The 20,404-nt window shown below is 43.1% G+C and overlaps 1 protein-coding gene across 1 annotated transcript in view; it reads right to left on the bottom strand.

Annotated features, from left to right (window-relative positions):
* LCLAT1 (lysocardiolipin acyltransferase 1) overlaps positions 1–20,404 on the bottom strand; it is a 93,855-nt gene that overhangs the window by 57,102 nt on the left and 16,349 nt on the right. The window contains exon 2 of the mRNA XM_083732713.1: positions 2,535–2,703. Coding sequence (XP_083588839.1) covers positions 2,535–2,699 — 165 coding nt within the window. The 5' untranslated portion in view covers positions 2,700–2,703. The remainder of the gene's footprint in view (positions 1–2,534; positions 2,704–20,404) is intronic.

Below are 20,404 nucleotides of genomic sequence, written 5' to 3'. Positions count from 1 at the left end.
GGGTGTCATCAGTCTATATGTAATACCTGTGTGGTGCTGTGATTTGAATGCTGCACTAGGGACTGAGCCATTCAGTCATGAAGCTCACTGGGTGGCCTTGGGCCATTCACTGCCTCTCAGCCTCATTAACCTCACAGGGTTGTTATGAGGATAAAATGGGGAAGGTCAGGGCTGTTTGAGACTGGAACAGACTTCCATGAGAGGTGGTGGACTCTCCTTCCTTAGGGGTTTTTAAGCAAAGATTGGATAGTCATCTGCCATGTGTGATCTAGTTGAGATTCCTGTATTGCAGTGGGTTGGACTAGATGACCCACAGGGTCCCTTCCAACTGTACAAATCAATGATTTTGTACCGAAAATTCTATACATTTACGTCACCTTGAGCTCCTTGGGGGAAAGGTGGTATATAAATGAGATCATCATCATCTTATGAAAAAAATGAGAACTAGAGAATTAGTCACTTCAGGGCTTAGGCATGACAAAGCAGACAAAGAAACATATACCATGGGACATATTTGTAAGTTCCACTACTTCTACTATCAGCCAATAAGTTGTTCCTTATTAAAAACAGGTTTTAATATGCTATCAGCCTTGAACGAAAGAATGAACGAAAGAAGTAAAATGAATTTTACTTCTTATTTAGCCAGAATTTTTATTTCAGAGCTCTGCTCAGAGAAAACAAAGTAATATGTAAGTGACTATATGGTACAGATTATTTACGGATTCTAAATATTTGTAAACCTCTAAATGGATAGCCTCTGTGCAGTATTATTAGATATTTGAAATCCATTTTAAGAAGGCAGGAACCATAGAATTGTAGAGGAGGGAGGCACACCTGGTAGAGTCTCTAAAAATGCTGGCATTACGATAATTCAGGAAATGAATCAAATACATGATCAGAAGAAAACAGTTTGTTCCTACATTGATTTATTTCCAAAGACTCACCAAGTTCCCACTGAGTTCAATGGAGCTGGCTTCAAATTAATCTTCTTTGGGCTGCTGTCTCAGGGCACAATTATAACTCCCCACTGCTGTTGTTTTTTAAACACTGAACAGCAGTGTTCACGTGTTTCTGTGAGACTACAGTTCATAAACATAGTGCTGGGGATGAGATGGTTGAACTACAGAACTTCAGACCTATACATTTTCTTCCATTCTGATTTCAGCATTATGCTAAAATCCAAGTGGGACCTGCAACAAAATGTTGCAGTGTGAAGTGTTCCTGTTCAGGGTTCCAGCTGGCCAACCAGGATCTTACAGGACACTCTGTTCCATTCCCTCTGATTTTCCCTTCCTTCAACAGTCAGCAGTCTGCTGCAACCATAGTCAAGCTTCATTCACATTCATTCGCTCAGTGCTTCTTTTCTATAGTTTTTAGGGTCTATATGGGATGTTAGTGCATAGGATATTGCTTTGATGGCTACTCTGCCTTGTCACCTTACCCCTCAAGTAAGCTTACAAACAAAAGTCATGTCAATCAACAACAACAAAGTTGTTGTTAAGCCACACAGTTAAAACAGCAGAAAAACAAGAAACTCATCAGTACAGTGGACCCTCCGGATACGAATTTAATTCATTCCGGGGGTCCGTGTGCACCCAAAAAAAACGTAACCAGAGGTGCCGTTTCTGCACACGTGGCAAAACCCGGAAGGATACACTTCTGGGTTTGCCACGTTCATAACCTGAAAGTTACATAACCAGAGCGGTTATGTAACTGGACGGTCCAATGTACAGTGAAACAAACATATAGGTAACCTTTAAGAGGTCTGGTAAAAATTTTCTTTTACAAAATGTATTACTGGTCTGCTAACCACCTAAAGCTTACAAAATATTTTTAAAAGACTCTTCACTGTCATTACACTGATATATTAGGGTTAATAGGTGGTGACCTTGTCAGGCTGAGGACACTATGTGCTGGAAAGAAGTGACTTGAGAGTTACAGCTGTTAAGCATAGCAGTTCATTCCAACCAGGAAATCCTATTTTTTTAATCTCTCTCAAATAAATTACTATATTTTACATGGAAAAGAAGGAAAAAACATGACCACTTGTTGATGAATAATTAAAGGTGGATCATTCAGAGAATGAAGAAACAAAGATACCTTACAATAAAGCAGACTGCTGAATATTATAATTGAATTTTCCATTCCAGAACAGAACAAGGAGTACTGTTAACTTATCTGATAGCTGTTCTTCCTTGGCCCTTCTATAGTTTGTCATTTTGGCCATCTGCCAAAGTCTTTCCAGTCCAGACACCTCCCATCTCTGTCTCAAGTTTGGACACAGTTGTCCATCACCCTCTGCCATTAGCCCTGAAGCTTATCCTGACAGCACATAGAAGATTATGCCTGCAATCCTAGGTACACTTAGGATAATAGGGTCTACTGAACAGAGCAAGGTTGTGTTGCATGGCTGCAATTCTATACCTGAAACTAAGTCCAAATATTGAATATAAAAAGTCATTGTTTGGCATTTTAAGTCTGGGTGGTTTGAGCAGTTGGGACTTTTCATAAGATGTAAGATATAAGCAACTTACCACTGGAAGTGTAAGCCAAGTAGCCACAACGCGATCAGTGACCCAGCGATACCAAGATGGGGAGAAAAACATCAATGGCAGCAAGGGGCCAAGCATGAAAATGCTTCCAAAAAAACTTCCCAAGAATAGTGTAAGTACAAAATAAATTCCTTTCCATGACACCATGGCTCTGAAAAAGAGAAAGAAAGGTGTTTATGGAAACAGCTTCAATGTTGATGTCTTCCTGAATTGGCTCCTCTCCAAGCTTTTCAATTGACGGTACTCAATTTCTGTCATACATTTTGGAGAGAGGGGAAGGAAACCAGTTTGTTGGCAAGTCAGCCTCAGGCCAGAGATGGTCAGTTTCTTAAAGCCACTCAGTACCTCCAGCGTAACCCACAATATAGCTGCCTAGATAACTTGCACCATTACTGAACCCACCACCCTATAATTTGTACTCAGCATGTGATTTTCATTCCATTTTGCACAGACAGATCTTGTGGATTTTGCACCAAGAGAGCCCTGAAAAGTTTTGAAACACACACAAACTGTAATGGTCCCCCCATGGCTCAGGTGCACAGCTTGCATCTGCCAGGAGCCGTGCATTCAGTATTGTCAGCCTAATTCTCTTTCCCAGTTGAAATCAAAACAGGCCGCCTGCCTCCCTGAACTACAGGCACTTGGTGAACAAAAGGAAGCTTTTTTGGTAAAAATTTTAACTTGTTTTACCTGTTGCATCTCCTTTGTAACCTCACTGTACACTGCTTAGAAACTACGCTGCTAAGCTGTGGATAAATTGTTGAATTAAAATAATTAAATAAAACCATTACTTCAAAAAGCAAAGGAACATGAAACGCTGAGGTGGGGGTGAGAATATGCGATTCTAAATGAGGCCATACCAGAGGCAAGGGGTTAAAGCCTGCTCCCTCCAGGTACCAGTCCAGCTCTGGCCCCCAAGACAGCTTTTGAATAAATCATGTACGGCACTAGCATAACATTTAGTTTGGCCTTCAGCCTAACGGGAATTCAAATGAGGGTGTCCAAGGGAGCATATCTCCCTGTCTGTGTCTAAAATTTTCTCACCTTCTGCTGCAGAATATGTTACTGCAGAACTGACCCCTCTGTAAGAAAAAAATGCTACATCAATTCCCAAATCACCATTGCAACATACTCTGGGATGAATACAAGACATCACCAATCTCTATTAAGACATAATCAGAATAAAATTATAAATATAATTAAGATAATATAAATTATGAAAAGACTATCAGAGTAGCTCTACTGTCGGTTAGAACTATAATGTAGATCTGTTATTAAATGTGCTAGATACAATAAGAAATGTTGCTGGCCAAATGTGGACCAAAGAGTGTCTTATTATTGTCTAGGAAACTTTCCATCATAGCAGCCACCTTGTTATCATTAAACAAATATGGAAACACTAATTTTCTAAATTAGAATCTGCAAATAGCCAGTTTTCCATTATTTAGGATTAAATTGGTTGTTTAGAAGATGAGGAGCTTAGCACAGGCTTTTCTTGTTCACTACTCTGAAGAGCTCTCTAAAAGGCAGCTTTAAAATTACATGCAAGAAATCACACAAGACAGACAGGAAACTAGTGCTTTCAGTTTGGTGGAAGTGGGGAGGAATAGCAGTGGAAAAGCAACCCATTACGCAAAGCCATTGGAGCCCATTTATTTTCAAGTTCCAGTAAAGCATGAACATGCGGAACCTGGCTCTCTCCAGCAAATCAAGATGTGAGTACAATGGAGTGGTGACTGAATTATCTAACAAATACATTGTGTCAAACAAGCACAGAATTTCGAAAATTGTGGCTTTTAGTTTTGGTAAATAACAGAACAAGAAAAAAAGTCTCTTGCTGTTTACAAAACACAAACACACATACTGCTTATAAAGGAGAGGGCTGTCTGTCAAGCTTTTCATTCAGAATGCCAGAGAGTATTTTTAGTAAACAACACAGGAAATATTATCCAATCCACCTAATTTGCATTTGGGAGGACTAGCATGAAGTTCCACCTCTGCCACTGACACGTCTTGGTTCACACATAATGCTGAACCATGGTTTAGCTTTTTGTGCACAATGCTAACTATGGTTTACTAAAACAGATCAGGGTACTTATTCATGGTCTGAACTCTGCTTATTGCAATAAATCATAGCTAACACTAACTACAGTTTGTCCAGATTCAGCCATAACAAGAACACATGGATAGTTGAAAATGGGAGATGGAAGCAGAAGTTTCTGATATCCTCTTCTCAGCTGCACTGGAGGTAGAAATGCACAAGCTTATTGTCCATGCACATAGTGCAGGAGGTGTATGCAGCTGCTGGGCTCCTTTGCATGTAACACTAAATCATGGTTCAGCATTATGGAGACAAGTCTCAGCAAAGCATCAGGTTCACATGTTACTTTCCTTGTCCTCCTCTGCCAAGTTTACTTTAAATGTCAAAGCATGATGGCTTAGCATTATGTGCAAACACAACCAGCAGTTAAAACATGCCAGCTAACCCATGGTTTAAGGTCTGCTTGTTTTAGAAACTAACCACTGTTTGCTTTAAGCCAGAATTACTGGTTCACAAGTAATACAAAGTCAAGATTTTCTGAAGCTGAAACTAAACTTGGCAAGTGGCCTCCTCCTGGATGCAAGGAGCCCTGCACTTCCATCATCATCATTTCAATCTATATACAGTGGTACCTCGGGTTACAAACACTTCAGGTTACATACGCTTCAGGTTACAGACTCCAGAAATAATACCTCGGGTTAAGAACTTTGCTTCAGGATGAGAACAGAAATCGTGCTCCGACGGCGCGGCAGCAGCAAGAGGCCCCATTAGCTAAAGTGGTGCTTCAGGTTAAGAACAGTTTCAGGTTAAGAACGGACCTCCGGAACAAATTAAGTACTTAACCCAAGGTACCACTGTACTAAAGTAAAGGTAAAGGTACCCCTGCCCGTACGGGCCAGTCTTGACAGACTCTGGGGTTGTGCGCCCATCTCACTCAAGAGGCCAGGGGCCAGCGCTGTCCGGAGACACTTCCGGGTCACGTGGCCAGCGTGACAAAGCTGCATCTGGCGAGCCAGCGCAGCACACGGAAACGCCGTTTACCTTCCCGCTGGTAAGTGGTCCCTATTTATCTACTTGCACCCGGAGGTGCTTTCGAACTGCTAGGTTGGCAGGCGCTGGGACCGAGCAGTGGGAGCGCACCCCGCCGCAGGGATTCGAACCGCCGACCTTTCGATCGGCAAGTCCTAGGCGCTGAGGCTTTAACCCACAGCGCCACCTGCGTACTACCTTTTATCAAAAGATCCCAGGGTGGTGTACAGCATTAAGAACACATTTTACAGAACGTCAATAGTGAAAACATAATAAAAAGCATAACAATGGGATAAAATAATCATAATAAATGTCCCCTGGCACCTAAAGAATGTAAATAATGGTTTCCAGGTGAGCCTCTCTGGGGAATAGCATTCCACAGTCAGGAAGCCACCACAGAAAGGGCCCGTTTTTGTGTTGCCACCCTCCAAAACTCTCAGGAGTGGGGACATAGAGATAACAAGTGCAGGGTCTGGGTCAGTCTGCATGGGGAGAGGTTGTACTTAGGGTATTGAGGTCCTGAGCTGTGTAAGGCTTTATAAGTGAACAGCAGCTCTTTGAAATGGGCCTGGAAACTAACTGGCAGCCAATGAAGTTGGGCCAGGATTGGTCAAACCATCTTGTTCTGGTGAGCAATCGGGCCATTAGGCTTGTTAAGGCTCATCCATGTAGCATTAAATCATGGGAAAATGTTATGTGTCAACCATCCCATGGGTTTCATTCAAGCATCATGCCGTACATGGTTTCTGCTAACCATAGTTAAGAACTGACACCATGGCTTATGCTTCCAAATACATAATAGGCAATCCATGGTTTAGAACTGCTTGCCCACTTTCATTATCCATCTGCTCAGCACTCTGCTTAACATTTTTGAAGTGCAGCAACTCCCACCTCTGTGGCACACCAGCACCTGGTGGTTCTCAATTTGGTTGTCATCCCATACTATATTGGTACTTGTCCATCATAATGCTCCAAAACATGTGAAGTGAAAAGAGGAAAGCACTTGGTAAGGAAGGGGAGTTGTGTGGACTGAATGTAGTTGATTTCATTCTCCTTTCTTTCTCTGTTTATCTCCATTTTGGGTGAGCTGTGTGGTGGGGTGAGTAAATATACAGTATAAGAGCAAGCAGCAGACACAAACTGTAATTTTCAAGCAAGCCCCTCCTAAATGATGGTTTGCGAGCTGACAAAGGTTCAGAAGTAAAAGCATGGCCTCTCAATACAGCCAGGGTAAGAGCCTGAGTAAGTCACTCTGTCTCATTTCACCTTCTGCAAGTAAGAATAATCACCCCTGGAGGCGCACTGCATTGTCTCTTGAGACAGATGCCAACAACAACAAGGAACTTTAAGCACCAACAGTTGGGTTGAAAGTAGCTGCTCTTCATTATCTCAGTCTTCTTAGGTTCATGTCAAGTTAAAATGTATTCAGTAAACTTGGGGAACAGTGCAAACTCTCAGTGAGCTTTCAGCATAAATTCTTAAAACCTTCCTGTCACCGAAAAATACTAAATTACCATCTATGATGGGATAGTGAGCTGCTTGTGCGTAAAAGCTTGATCCCTCTGGGGTTTGGCTGGTCATCCAAACCGAGGCACTAACGGAGCCCCCAAAGCATGACTCCGTCAGTCGCTGGTAGAATCTGACAGTGGGCGTCTACGGAATTTACGCCAACATAAAAGCTGTTTGACGGACATGCGCCTTCGTGACTCTCTGCGTGACAGTTTCCGGCGAAGGGTGGGAGTTCCTAATGGGGGTTTTGTTACCTCTTCGCTATTCTCACTAGAAGTATCCCAGAGCCTCCCCTCCGCTGTGACTCCTGCACTCCCCCTGCTGGTTCCTTCCTCTGCTGCAGATTCTCTCCTATTCTCCTGGAGCCTGTCCACCACCTGTCCCTCCGATGGCAGTTCCCTGACATCCACCTCCCCCCCAGGGCCCCCTTCACCCCCTCCCGCCTCCTCTCCCACTGGCGGTGAGGGCGGAAAGCCCCTGAAGGAACTCTCCTCGTCATCCGAGGATTCAAACACTTCTAGCCACGGCGTACCGTCTCTCTCCCCGTCTTCCTCTTCTTCGTCGGAGTCGGCTTCCTCACCCACCCCTGACTCTGGGAACCCTTCAAACTCTCCTTCCTCATCGGTGGTCCCAAAGTGTTCCCTTCTAAATCGTGCTACGGGTTGCGGTTTTCTTGGGAAATGCTGATGAAATGTTTCTATTAAGACCTTGTCATTGACTACCTCTGCTGGTACCCAAGTGTTTTCCGACTCTACTTCCCCCTCCCATTCTACCAGATATTCCACCTGATTCCCCTTCCACCTGGAATCAATGATTCCTGCCACGTTCATGTCGCGCTCTCTCTCTTCTATCACGGGCGTTTGGGTGGCCTCTCTCTCACGCTCCCCCCACTCACGTCCCTCTCGGTACGGCGACAGTAATGACCTGTGAAATACTGGGTGTAATTTCATGTGACTGGGCAGCCTGAGTTTGAATGCTACTGGGTTGACCTGCTGTATGACCTCAAAGGGTCCCAATCTTTTGGGTCTCAATTTCTTACTCCCGCCCTTGAACGGTAGTCCTTGGGTGGATAACCACACCCGGTCTCCCACCCTTATAGTTTCACCTTCCCTCCTATTTCTGTCTGCTTGCTTCTTATATTCTTCCTTGGCTTTCTCTAAGTTAAGTTGAAGCTGACGGTGGATCGCTTCCATCTCTTCAAAAAAATATTCCGCCGCCGGCACGCTCCACCTCTCCCCTCCCTCTCCTGGGAATGCCCGGGGGTGACACCCATAATTTGCCAGAAAGGGACTCATCCCTGTGGACACGTTCTCCGCGTTGTTGTAGGCAAATTCTGCTAGAGGTAACTTATCCACCCAATCATTTTCTCTGTCTTTTACATAACACCTCAGGTATTGTTGTAAAATCCCGTTTGCCCTTTCCGCTTGCCCATTTGTTTCTGGGTGCCGGGCAGTTGAGAAATTGAGTTCTACGTGCAGTAAGCTCATAAGTTTCCTCCAGAACCTGGAAGTAAATTGTTTCCCTCTGTCGCTCAAAACCCTCAAGGGGGCGCCATGCAACCTAAAAATATGTTCTACAAACAACTTGGCGGTTTCCTCCGCTGTGACCGCGAACAAGCTATAAAATGACACATCTTGGTTAATAGATCTACCACCACCATGACAGCTGTTTTGCCTTTGGATTTTGGCAGGTCCGTCATAAAATCTATGGATACTGCCTCCCATGGCCTTTCTGGCGTGGGTAAGGGTTGTAATAGCCCCGCTGGCGCCACCCTCTCTCCTTTCGCTCGCTGGCACCTGTCGCAACCCCTGACATATTCCCGTACGTCCTCCCTCACCTTGGGCCACCAAAACTCCCTGGTAACCAACCACATGGTTTTGTGCTGTCCAAAATGTCCCGCTGTGGGGCTGTCATGCAACTGCTTGAGTACTCTGCCCCTCAGTTCCCCATCGGGTATGTACAGTGCCCCTTTGTAATACAATGCCCCGTTCTTTTCTTCAAACCCCCCTGTGTTCTCCTCTGTCCTCCTGAGCTCTCTGAGTTTCTCTTGGGCGTATTCATCGTTCTCAGTACCCTCTATCAGTTCCCTCTGCCCCACCAATGCCGCCCCACACACCCAGCGGTCTTCAGGGATTACATGCCTTGCCTCAGGCGCTCCCTCCCCCTCTAAGTACTCAGGTTTCCTGGAAAGAGCGTCCGCCCTCACGTTCTCGGAGCCGGGCACGTAACGAATCTCAAAGTGGAATTTGGAGAACTCCTGGGCCCATCGCACTTGTCTCTGGTTCAGCACTCGGGCTGTTCTCCAGTATTCCAGATTTTTGTGGTCAGTTCGGACTTGAACCTTGTGCTGCGCCCCAATCAGCAAGTGCCGCCATTTCCGGAATGCTTCATGAATGGCGAGCAGTTCTCGGTCGTATACTGTGTAGTTCCTCTCGGATTTGTTCAACTTCCGCGAGAAGAATGCACACGGTCTCCATTCAGACGTATCTTTTCCCGGCTGGAGAAGAACGGCCCCCACCGCTCGGTCTGACGCGTCAGTCTCTACTCTCATTGGTTGTTGTAGATCCACGTGCAAAAGTTGCTCTTCCGACGCAAACGCCTGCTTTAAACGTTCGAACGCCCGCTGCGCTTCTTCCGTCCAAACAAATTTCTTTTTGCTACTAAGACAATCCGTGATGGGCGCTGTTAAATGGGCAAAGTTTTTGATGAACTTCCTATAGAAGTTTCCGAAGCCCAGGAACCTTTGCACGTCCTTCTTGGTCTTTGGTGTTTTCCATTCCAGTACCGCTTGAACCTTGCTGGGATCCATGGCCAATCCCTTGTCAGACAACCGGTACCCCAGGAATTCCACCTCCCTGGTATGAAACTGACACTTCTCCAGTTTCACCCACAGCCGGTTTTCTCGCAGCTTGCTCAGTACCTCTCTTACATCTCGCACATGCTGCTCCTCATTCTCTGAGTACACCAGGACGTCATCTAAGAACGCTACGCAGTTCTTGTAGAGCAGTGGCCCCAGGACGTGATTCATGAATGATTGAAAGCAGGCGGAGCCCGCTTGTAATCCGAAAGGCATAACCCGGTACTCAAAAGCCCCCAAGGGGGTGAACATAGTGGTCTTCCACTCATCCCCCTTTCTCACACGTATCAAGTTATATGCCCCCCTAAGGTCCAGCTTGGTAAAAATTTTCCCTTTTCTCACCCGTGTTAGAATGTCATCAATTCTAGGCATAGGGAAAGTCACTGGTTCTGACACTGCATTTAGGGCCCTGAAATCACATACAAGCCTGGGCCTGCCCGTGTTTTTTTTGTCCACAAAGAACACTGGGCTGCCCCCCACTGCTCGTGACTCTCTGATGAAACCTCGCTTGAGGTTCTTGTCAATGAACTCCCTTAACTCCTGCATCTCACTGTCTGACATTGCATACAGCTTGCCCACTGGCAATTGTGCTCCTGGGAGTAAGTTAATTTGACAGTCAAAGGGTCTGTGCGGGGGCAGTTTATCTGCTTCTTTTTCGCTGAATACGTCAATCAAGTCAGCGTATTGTGGTGGCACCCTCCCCTTGTCCATCACTTCCATCCCTGCTAGAGTGGCCCTGGCCCCTGCCTGAGCCTCTCCCTCCTTGCAGTGTTCTAGGCAATGTGCTGATCCAAAGGAAACCACTCTCTGATGCCAGCCTACTAGCGGATCGTGTAGTGCCAGCCAGCTCATTCCCAAGATAATAGGAGCTCCTCCCAAGGTGGCTACGTTAAACGCTATCAGTTCTGTGTGTCTTGCCACCCTCATTATCATTGGTACAGTTTGTTGGTTCACTTCTCCTCCCAACAGCTCCCTCCCATCAATCGTGGTAACCTGCAAAGGCTTACTTAATGGGATAGTCTGTATCTGGTGTTCAGCTGCAAACTCCTTACTCATGAAATTACATGAGCTACCTGAATCCAATAGCGCTTTTATCTTCAGTGGGTGTCCGTTTGCCAGTTCCAGCAACACCTCTATCACAAGCGCTGGTCTTGGAGGTTCCGGCGTGGGCACATTCACTACTCCCTGGCCTGGCTGCTGTGCCCTGATGTTGGCAACCAGGCGTTGGCTTTTACTTGCTCCGTGATTTCTTCTTCCTCCTTCCCCCCAACAGTTCCCGCCATCCCTTGCCATTCCTTCCTTTGCGGACAGACTCTGGCAAAGTGACCTGGCTGTTGGCAGAGATAGCATCTCTTGCCGCTCTTTCCCTCCTTCTTCCGCCCTTCACTGGTGTTTGAAACTGCGCGCGCGCTGTTCCAAGTTCCATCGGCTCTGCTGGCGGGAAAGGCTGCTCCGGAATCTCTGGAATGCGGAAGTCCTTCCAACGTTCCCCCTTTCCTTCCCGCTTTTCCATAGCTCTAGCCTCCTGGCGTGCTCCTATGGACAGCGCTGATTTAGTCAGCTGATCCATAGACTCCGCCCTAGGCGCCCGGGAAAGTTCATCTTTCACTGCCGGAGAGAGACCTTCTTCAAACAGCATTTGAATAGGTTCACTAGCAAGGTCCCACCCTAGTCTATGAATCAGCATGGTGAACTCAGTCCAGTACTCACGTACAGATCGGCTCCCCTGTTTACACGCCATTAACTGTCTGCGCACCACCCCCTGCTCGATCTCGCTGGAAAACATCAAGTCCATGGCGCGAAAAAACTTCATAGTGTCCTTTAAGATTTCATTATTGGCTGCCATCAGGGGCCGAACCCAGTCCTTCGCCCCTCCCTCTAGATGGCCAATCACGTACGCCACTCTAGAGTTCTCATCGGGGAAGTCATCAAACAGTAGATTGAGAGCATATTGCATCTCTGTCCTAAAGGCTTGATAGTTCCTGGGATCCCCCCCAAATTTCTGCACCAATCCAGGCACCCGTCTGGCAAGTGGGGTGGTTTTCCCTTTATCCGCATCTTGAGCCCTCCTCTCCTCGAGCCTCGCCGTTTGCAGCGCCAGCTGGACCTCCAACGCCCTGTACCTTTCTTCCAGGCTTGGACCTGCTCCAGCTCCTCCGGTTCCGGCTGGTTCGCTCATGATGCCCTCTGCTTGCACAAGCTGCTTTCAAAGTCTGTCAGATTGCTATGATGGGATAGTGAGCTGCTTGTGCGTAAAAGCTTGATCCCTCTGGGGTTTGGCTGGTCATCCAAACCGAGGCACTAACGGAGCCCCCAAAGCATGACTCCGTCAGTCGCTGGTAGAATCTGACAGTGGGCGTCTACGGAATTTACGCCAACATAAAAGCTGTTTGACGGACATGCGCCTTCGTGACTCTCTGCGTGACAGTTTCCGGCGAAGGGTGGGAGTTCCTAATGGGGGTTTTGTTACCTCTTCGCTATTCTCACTAGAAGTATCCCAGAGCCTCCCCTCCGCTGTGACTCCTGCACTCCCCCTGCTGGTTCCTTCCTCTGCTGCAGATTCTCTCCTATTCTCCTGGAGCCTGTCCACCACCTGTCCCTCCGATGGCAGTTCCCTGACACCATCCTTTTTGTCATTTTGTCTCTGTCTGTGAATTAAATAAAAAGCTTCAACCCAGATACTTGGTTGCCCAAAGTTCTCCATGATCCACTGCTTGCTTCTCAAAATCTAAGGCTTCTTAGGAATTTAAAAATATACAGTATGTCCACTCCTGAATGACACAATAGAAGTAGTCATTCAAAATCTGAATTCAATACATTGCTACTACTTTGTCCAAAGAAAGCAAAAGCAACTCCATCCCAATATGGTCCATTTTGTTAATCAGCTTAGGGAAACATTTTTTCCTACACTCAACAACCATCTTTTCCTATTCAGGAACAAGTTTGCAAACCTTCTAAAATACCATATAAAAGCTTTATTCCAAGTAATTTTCCACTTCTACAAAAAGATTGAGAAGTGTGGGGAAGAATTAGGTCAAAGTGGAGGCTGGAAATTTTGAGATACAACTCTACTGCAGCACTAAACAGATTTCTCATCTATTTTGTGGCAGAACTCCAAGTTATTGGTTTATCGTACATTCACATTTTCTTGTTGCCATAGCAAGAGAAAAACATTTTCTGTTTCCAGGTAACAGGGGACAGTAAATCCTAAAATATTTTGTTTTATTTTTCAGTTAATTTTAAACATTCTTGGCTAAGAATAGAAAGTAACTTTCCAAAACAGTTGCATTTTTATTCCAGTGTTTATTATTGTAATAAACATACAAAACACACATAACAAAATCACATAAAACAAAAATATTTCAAAGCCAAAACTCCTAAGAGCATCAAAAGCATACTAATCTATATAGAAACTCTAATGTACAAATATTCCCAAATCATTCAACACTATTTATTGACTATAACCTTCCAAAAATAACTTTAACAAATTGTTAGATCTAGTCAGTGTCAGTTCCTAACTTGCAATACCATGTACTCCTTTGCCTCCTTCCTCGGTACTTGCATCTTGGTTTAATTAAACTGAAGTTAGTCATTACATTTGAAATGGGATGCTGTGATTTAACACCACTTTCCTAACCTGGCTGCTAAACTATGTATTGGGAAGCTGGGAATTGAGCTTCCAAACCAGGCCATCAGCAGTACAGTACAATGTTAAACAAGCCTACTTGACTTCAATGAGGTGTGCTCCTAGATGAGTTAAGAATGCGGCCAGACAGTGCAATCCTAACCATGTCCACTTAGTCCTCCTGCATTAAATAAGACTTACTCCCATATTAGTGGGGTTAGGACTGCAGCCCTAGTCCTTCAGCAACTCCAAATTTCAGGTTTGTACTTTCCCATCTCTTCAGAACAAATCATTTTAATTACTATAATTCAAGAAATAGTATCTCCATTGTCTTCCAAAATTGAGAAAGAATTTTTTTGGTAGATTTTAAAGAAGTAGAATAGCAATCCAGTCTCCTGCTTGTGCAAAAACCTTCCAGTGTCCTAAAATAAATGCTACTGCATTCATCAGTATAACCTGCTATTTCTTGTATTTTTCTTTTAAAAAATAATGCAAAAGAAATTTCACAATACATGCATCAAATTAACTGTTATGGTTTCACATCACAAGCAATTAGACAGAGGATTCTTACAATTTCTTAAGTTTCTAGAGTGTCAATTACCATTTTGCAATGATTTTATAAGAATTTCTGATTAGATGACAGAAATTCTCATTTCCATTCTCCAGATCTCCACTGTGGGAACAAGTTCTGTGCAGTATGGATGTCATGATTCCATGCATCACAATGTTCCTTTCTCTGATTGGCTCTTTCATGCATCCTGTGTTTAAGGTAAAGGTAAAGGTACCCCTGCCCGTACGGGCCAGTCTTGACAGACTCTGGGGTTGTGCGCCCATCTCACTTAAGAGGCCAGGGGCCAGCGCTGTCCGGAGACACTTCCGAGTCACGTGGCCAGCGTGACAAAGCTGCATCTGGCGAGCCAGAACCGCACACGGAAACGCCGTTTACCTTCCCGCTGGTAAGAGGTCCCTATTTATCTACTTGCACCCGGAGGTGCTTTCGAACTGCTAGGTTGGCAGGCGCTGGGACCGAGCAGCGGGAGCGCACTCCGCCACAGGGATTCGAACCGCCGACCTTTCAATCAGCAAGTCCTAGGCGCTGAGGCTTTAACCCACAGCGCCACCTGCGTCCCCTCATCCTGTGTTTACAGTCAAACAAACATGGAAAAAATAACTCGTAGAAGGCCTGGGTAATTAACAGGCCCTCCTGGTTCTGGGAAGTGAACAATGTGATAATGAGGCTTTTAGTTTTGCTGTTATTTGTGCCAGGTAAGCACAGAACAAGTCAGAGCCTGGGGAAAATAATCAAGCAGGGGCTGGATACTTCTTTCCTTTGATGGGGTTCCTACTTTATTCTAGCAGTTTAAAAGGCAAGCTTTCTTTCATTTCCAATTAAAAGCTAAAGGCTGCACTGCAGCTGACTCAAGCTCAACATGCTTTTCAGATACCGATGCACAGGATAGCAGTCATGCCACCTGACTGATCAGTGATCTGAGTTATCTCCCCAGACAAATTCCAACATACTAACAAAACCCACCTTTTGCAGCTTAGTATTCTATGAGTGCCAGCTGATTCAAAGTCTTGTGGAGGGTATATCAGTTCCCACTAGGAATATGGGCTATGGGACTGTCATATTTAGAAAGGCCCTTTGGGGATGTGTAGAACAGCAGTTGCAGACCATGCATGTCTCTTAAATGCAGAGGAACCCAGATGCAGTCCTTGGCATCTATCCCCAGGCTATGCTGTTGAGGAATGGAAGCCACTGCCAATCAGTGTATATAATACTGGGCTAGATGGAATGGACTAATGGTCTGACTCAGTATAAAGCAGCTTCCTTTCTAAGTCCTACCCATCAAAATTTACCAGTACACCATTGTTCCTGCTGCTTAAACTAATCCTTTAATTCCTTAATGTCAACTTAACTTTTATCACATGCTTAAAGTTTCACTTCAAACTTTTTGAAACCTGCTTCTCCGGGCAGGTTTCTATATACAAAAGATAAACATAATCTCAATGTTTCCTGTGACATTGATTTCTTATTCCTATTCTTCGCTAGTGCTAGTCTTTGTGATTAACTATTTTCCATTCTTTTAGCTTGAGAATATTCAGATATTTATTTTTATTACTACTATTCATGGAGAAGTATTATTGTGAGTTTGTGGTAAAAATGATTTCTTCCCATATTCTAAAGTTCAGTTGAACTAAATCAAAACCTTTTATGGTTTCCAAAAATGCTTTAAAACAAGATCTTGGCCTCTACAGTAAACGAGAATGCACGCATGAAGAACTGCATCCCATGAAATACATGAAACAATATGAAATCTATTCCTATCTTCTGGTTAAAAATAAAAATCTTAACTGTTTCTAAAATTAAGAAATGTCCAAGCAGCTGTACAGTAGCCAAAATCTGACCTCTACGTTCAAGTGCATTTTCAGCTTCTGAAAAATCTTCAGAACCATCGATCCAATTTAGAAGCCTACTTTCAAATCAGCTGCAATCCCCGTCTCTGCCCACCCCCAAACTCAGACCTCACCATCATCAAAGGAATATAAATACACACTTTTCTCCACCAAGTATCAAAAAAACTGAAATAATTATTACATAGGTTTCTTTATAATTATTACATAGGTTTCAATCCACTCCCCTTAGCAGATGCTGAACTCTTTTTACCCTTCTGGACTTCCCTGGATATCAAGAACTAAACCAGCATCTCTTCTCAAACATCTCTAGGTACTATTCTTTAAAAAGGACGAACAAACAAAGGGGTCTTGTGATATCTTAAAGAGTAGCAAGATTTATTTTGGCATAAATTTATGTTCACTTAATCCCATGATCTTTTCTGAGGTTTATGAACTTTGTGAACATGACAAATCAGTTCTGAAACTTAAGACAAAAACTGGTTTCATATAATTAATTGCCTTACTATGCAAGACAATAAAAGATGTGAGACACATCCTGAATTGAACATTTGGGGTGAAATTTATGCTAGTGACATGGAATATAGTTTATATTTTCTGACAATCGTGTTACACTAATTCTTTGTTTTACTTGTCTTCTTCCACTTACAGTCATTTCATTACCAGTTTGCTGATCTGTTGGTCCCAACTTATCTATTCTGGCATAGAACATTTTTCTTTTCTTTTCTTTTCTTTTCTTTTGCCTTCATCCCTTCCCATCACAATCCCAGCAGGACTTGGGCAGAATTCTCTCTCCCTCCCATTCAAGCTCTTCAAATATTAAATTGCGGTGACGAAAAGGGAGTGGGTCACTGGATTTATATCATTCATACAGAAGTGTGATGCACATTCTGCTAGATTTAGAATGTGAGTCTGAATTGTAATCTTGGTTTGGAGGGATAGTCACACACAGTTTTGCCAGTTTGGACGTCATGGCAAACAACAGTTTGAGGAAATCAGGAAGTGTTTTATTAAGGCACATATAAGAAGGAAGGAGCATCTTGATTTCTGAAAAAAACAAATATGACCTTAAAGCAGCCTTGATACATACTTCCAACACCCCCAGGCAGTAGCTTAATGTTGATTTTTATGCTGTTAAGCTGGTTCTTGCCTTGTTTTATATATTATGTTTGACAGATTTGACAGATGTTTTAGTGGGTTGCTGTTGTTTTAGGATTATGCTATTTCATTTGTGTTTCTGGTAAAAACATTGTTAACTACCTCAGAGGGTTTTTTTTTCCAAAATGTAAGAAAATATTAGTTATATTCTCAAATACCAAGGACAGATCAAGAAGGTCATAAGTTTTTTGTAGAGAACATTATTTTTCCAGTGTCAAAATGCCCACATTAAAAGAAGGAAGGAAATCACAGAAAGACAATGAATGGCTCGATATTCCCTCCCTCTTCTCATTTGACCTAACTCTCAATGAACTCAGCGTTAAACCAAAAAGCCATATTGAGAACACCAGGTAAGTTATTTAGAAATGGCTGTAAAAGGGGTGTCAAACAGTGAAGCAGCTGCTCCATAAATACAGTGATGGAAAGAAGCCTCATTCTTATTCTCAGCTGTATTCCTATTCATGAAATCTCACACAATCTGGACTTGAGCAGCAGTAGCAAGAATTGTCCAGAGAGGAATAACTAATCAGCCACAGCTTGTAGTTTCCCCCCCATCAAAACTGTTCCTGTTTGTTAATTACTCTCTCTCTCTCTCTCTCTCTCTCTCTCTCTCTCTCTCTCTGTGTGTGTGTGTGTGTGTATGTGTGTGTGAACAATTCCATGTAACTGCTTCACAGCTTTCTAGACACAAACCTGGTCAACTCATTCTTTGCATTTCTACCATCTCATGGTGCTCATTTCAACAGCAATAAATGCAATAGCTCTTTGGTCATTTTTGCTCTGAAAAATGGAATGAGTCAAAAAAGAGCAACTATACTACCTCCCAAGGGATTCAGTTTTGTTTTGTTTTTGTTTTTAATTCTGTTGGGATAGTCACAACCACAAACATCTGTAATGGAATGCAAGGCTTATTCGTGAAATTTCCACTGATAATTTTATTTTACAAAGAAGAAATGGATTGCGTCCTCTATTTTGAGAGGGCCTTTTTAAACATTTCATACTTCCATGCATACATAGGAGCTCCAAACTTTAAGCACCAAATGTGTTTGGCACATAAGACACCAGTGTTAACTGGCCTTTTCCGCAGCAAAATTTATGAATCACAGAAAGCATACAGATGCTGGCATTATCAGGGTTCCAGTATTTGCACATAGGCCTCAGGTGCCTTACATGCTTAACTTGGGAAACACTAGTGTAACACTAGTTTACATGCAGCAATCATATTTGCTATGAAACAAATATGCTCCTTTTTAAACAGACACAAAAAACCCTTTTATGCTTTCTAGCAATTTAGTTTTCGAATGCAAAAAATGTGAGAAGTTTACTTTTAAAAAATAAGATTTGGGGAGGGGGGTGTTAAAAACAAAAACAACCCTCAGCCATAGTTACTGATTCTGTCTTTTTTAAAAAAATAAATAAATGTCTGTTTCCTATAGTGGTTCCCATCAGTTCCAGTAGGGACCTCAACTCCTGCTTTATAAATGCATATCGAATGTAAATGCTTGCTCGATAGGTTGCATCCTGGCAACCCTGGTTAGCAGGATGTTATTTTTAAACTATATGGGTATGGTTTTGATCCCTTCACACCTTAAATGGAAACAATAGAAATGTCTATTTCTGCGGCATTAAAAATCAAATCACTTCATATCTCCCTGTCAGCTCCGTCTGTAATGATCTTGGAGAGGACAACAACAGGGACAATCTGAAGTACCAATTCATTGTGAAAAGCATCTTGTATTTTTAAAACATTCCTAAAGGGTGGGTTAAGAATCAATTAAAAACCACCATTAAAAACCAGCAACTTTGGACTGAAGAAAAAATAAGCAATAAAGTGTATATAAGTATACAGTCTTCTTAAATGGAGTTTGGATAAGGTTTTGTCCTTAACTGGTGTTTAAAATAACCATATTTTTTAACTGAACCATCTTTTTAGCTCAATCCCCAATTAGATTTTTGACATTTTCCTCAATAAAATGTTGAACCAGCAGGTCACTAACATCTTCTATTTCATGAGCATTACATTTGTGACATCACTTGTTCCACTTTCAGTAAAAAGTGCATTTATTTAATTTTAGAGAATTTGGAATGTCCAATGCATAGGAAAAACAATGATCTCAGTCCAAAGGCACCTGCAAGAGCTGGGAAAGCTAGCTCATCAAACTTAACTAGGGATTTTTGAGGACTATTACCTCCTATTTACATTTACAAGAACTTGGCATAATGGAAAGAAGTCATCATATATCTGCAGCCACTTGTACAGGAAGATCACAAAATTCTGTAAAAGCTGTTCCCCTTAGTAGAGAACTTAATATAGTTAAATGTTCATATGAGAGCCAAATGGCACATTAAACAGCACAAAATGATCAAATTCTGGATTCTACCACTTCAGATTACAGGGAATGGAATATTTTTGGCTACTCCATCCCCTGGTGAACTCCAATTACTTCTAAGAGAAAGAGAGTGTCTTTAGCATCTCAAAATATTTCCTAAAAGAAATGGGCAAAACAGTTATTCAACAGCGCAGAAAATGGACCAAGAAGAAATTGTTTTAAAACTATGAAAAGGTAAAGTGAGATTAGACATCAGAAAAGAAAACCTCCTAATGGTAAGTGGAAAACACTGGTGATGGAAAACATTTGCCTGAGTTTGTAGTATCTTATTTCCTTGACAATTCCTTGAAATGCCAGACAGATGTCAGTCACAGATAACTGTTTACAGGTAAATCATACCCCTCGACCTAATCTCAAAAGCTGTTGTGTGTAGTAGTTTGCTCATTAAGAAGTTGTTGCCACCACAGGAACTTGGAAGGGAACAGTTCCAATATGGGATGAGTGTGCGAGGGAGAAAGTCTAAGAAACCCTCTCATTCTAGGAGCATCAGGCAAGGTTGGGGAAAGAAGTGCTCAGGGGCACCTCTGGTATTAGCAGGAAAGGAAAATAAACTTTGTTTCCAGAGGCCAAAGGATGCAGAGGGAGGCTTGGTTACACTTATTTCCTCATTAAAAGGTAAATGTATGAAAGGATCCTTAGTAAACACATTTTGAAGACAGAGAAAAGTTGTTCGTTTTTTACAGAATGGTTGATGGTGGAGGAGGGCAGTAAGGGAATTTTGCTCGGTAAACCCTGGCAATGACTGAGCATACCTTCTCATCCTTTTGTTATTTTGATTCATGTTGCTGACATTTTTCAATCTGAACAACAAACAGAGGGGGGAGCGGA

The sequence above is a fragment of the Podarcis gaigeae genome (assembly GCF_964106915.1).
Source record: "Podarcis gaigeae genome assembly, chromosome: 3".
Classification (NCBI taxonomy): domain Eukaryota; kingdom Metazoa; phylum Chordata; class Lepidosauria; order Squamata; family Lacertidae; genus Podarcis; species Podarcis gaigeae.
This window is presented reverse-complemented; position numbering and strand designations above follow the sequence as displayed.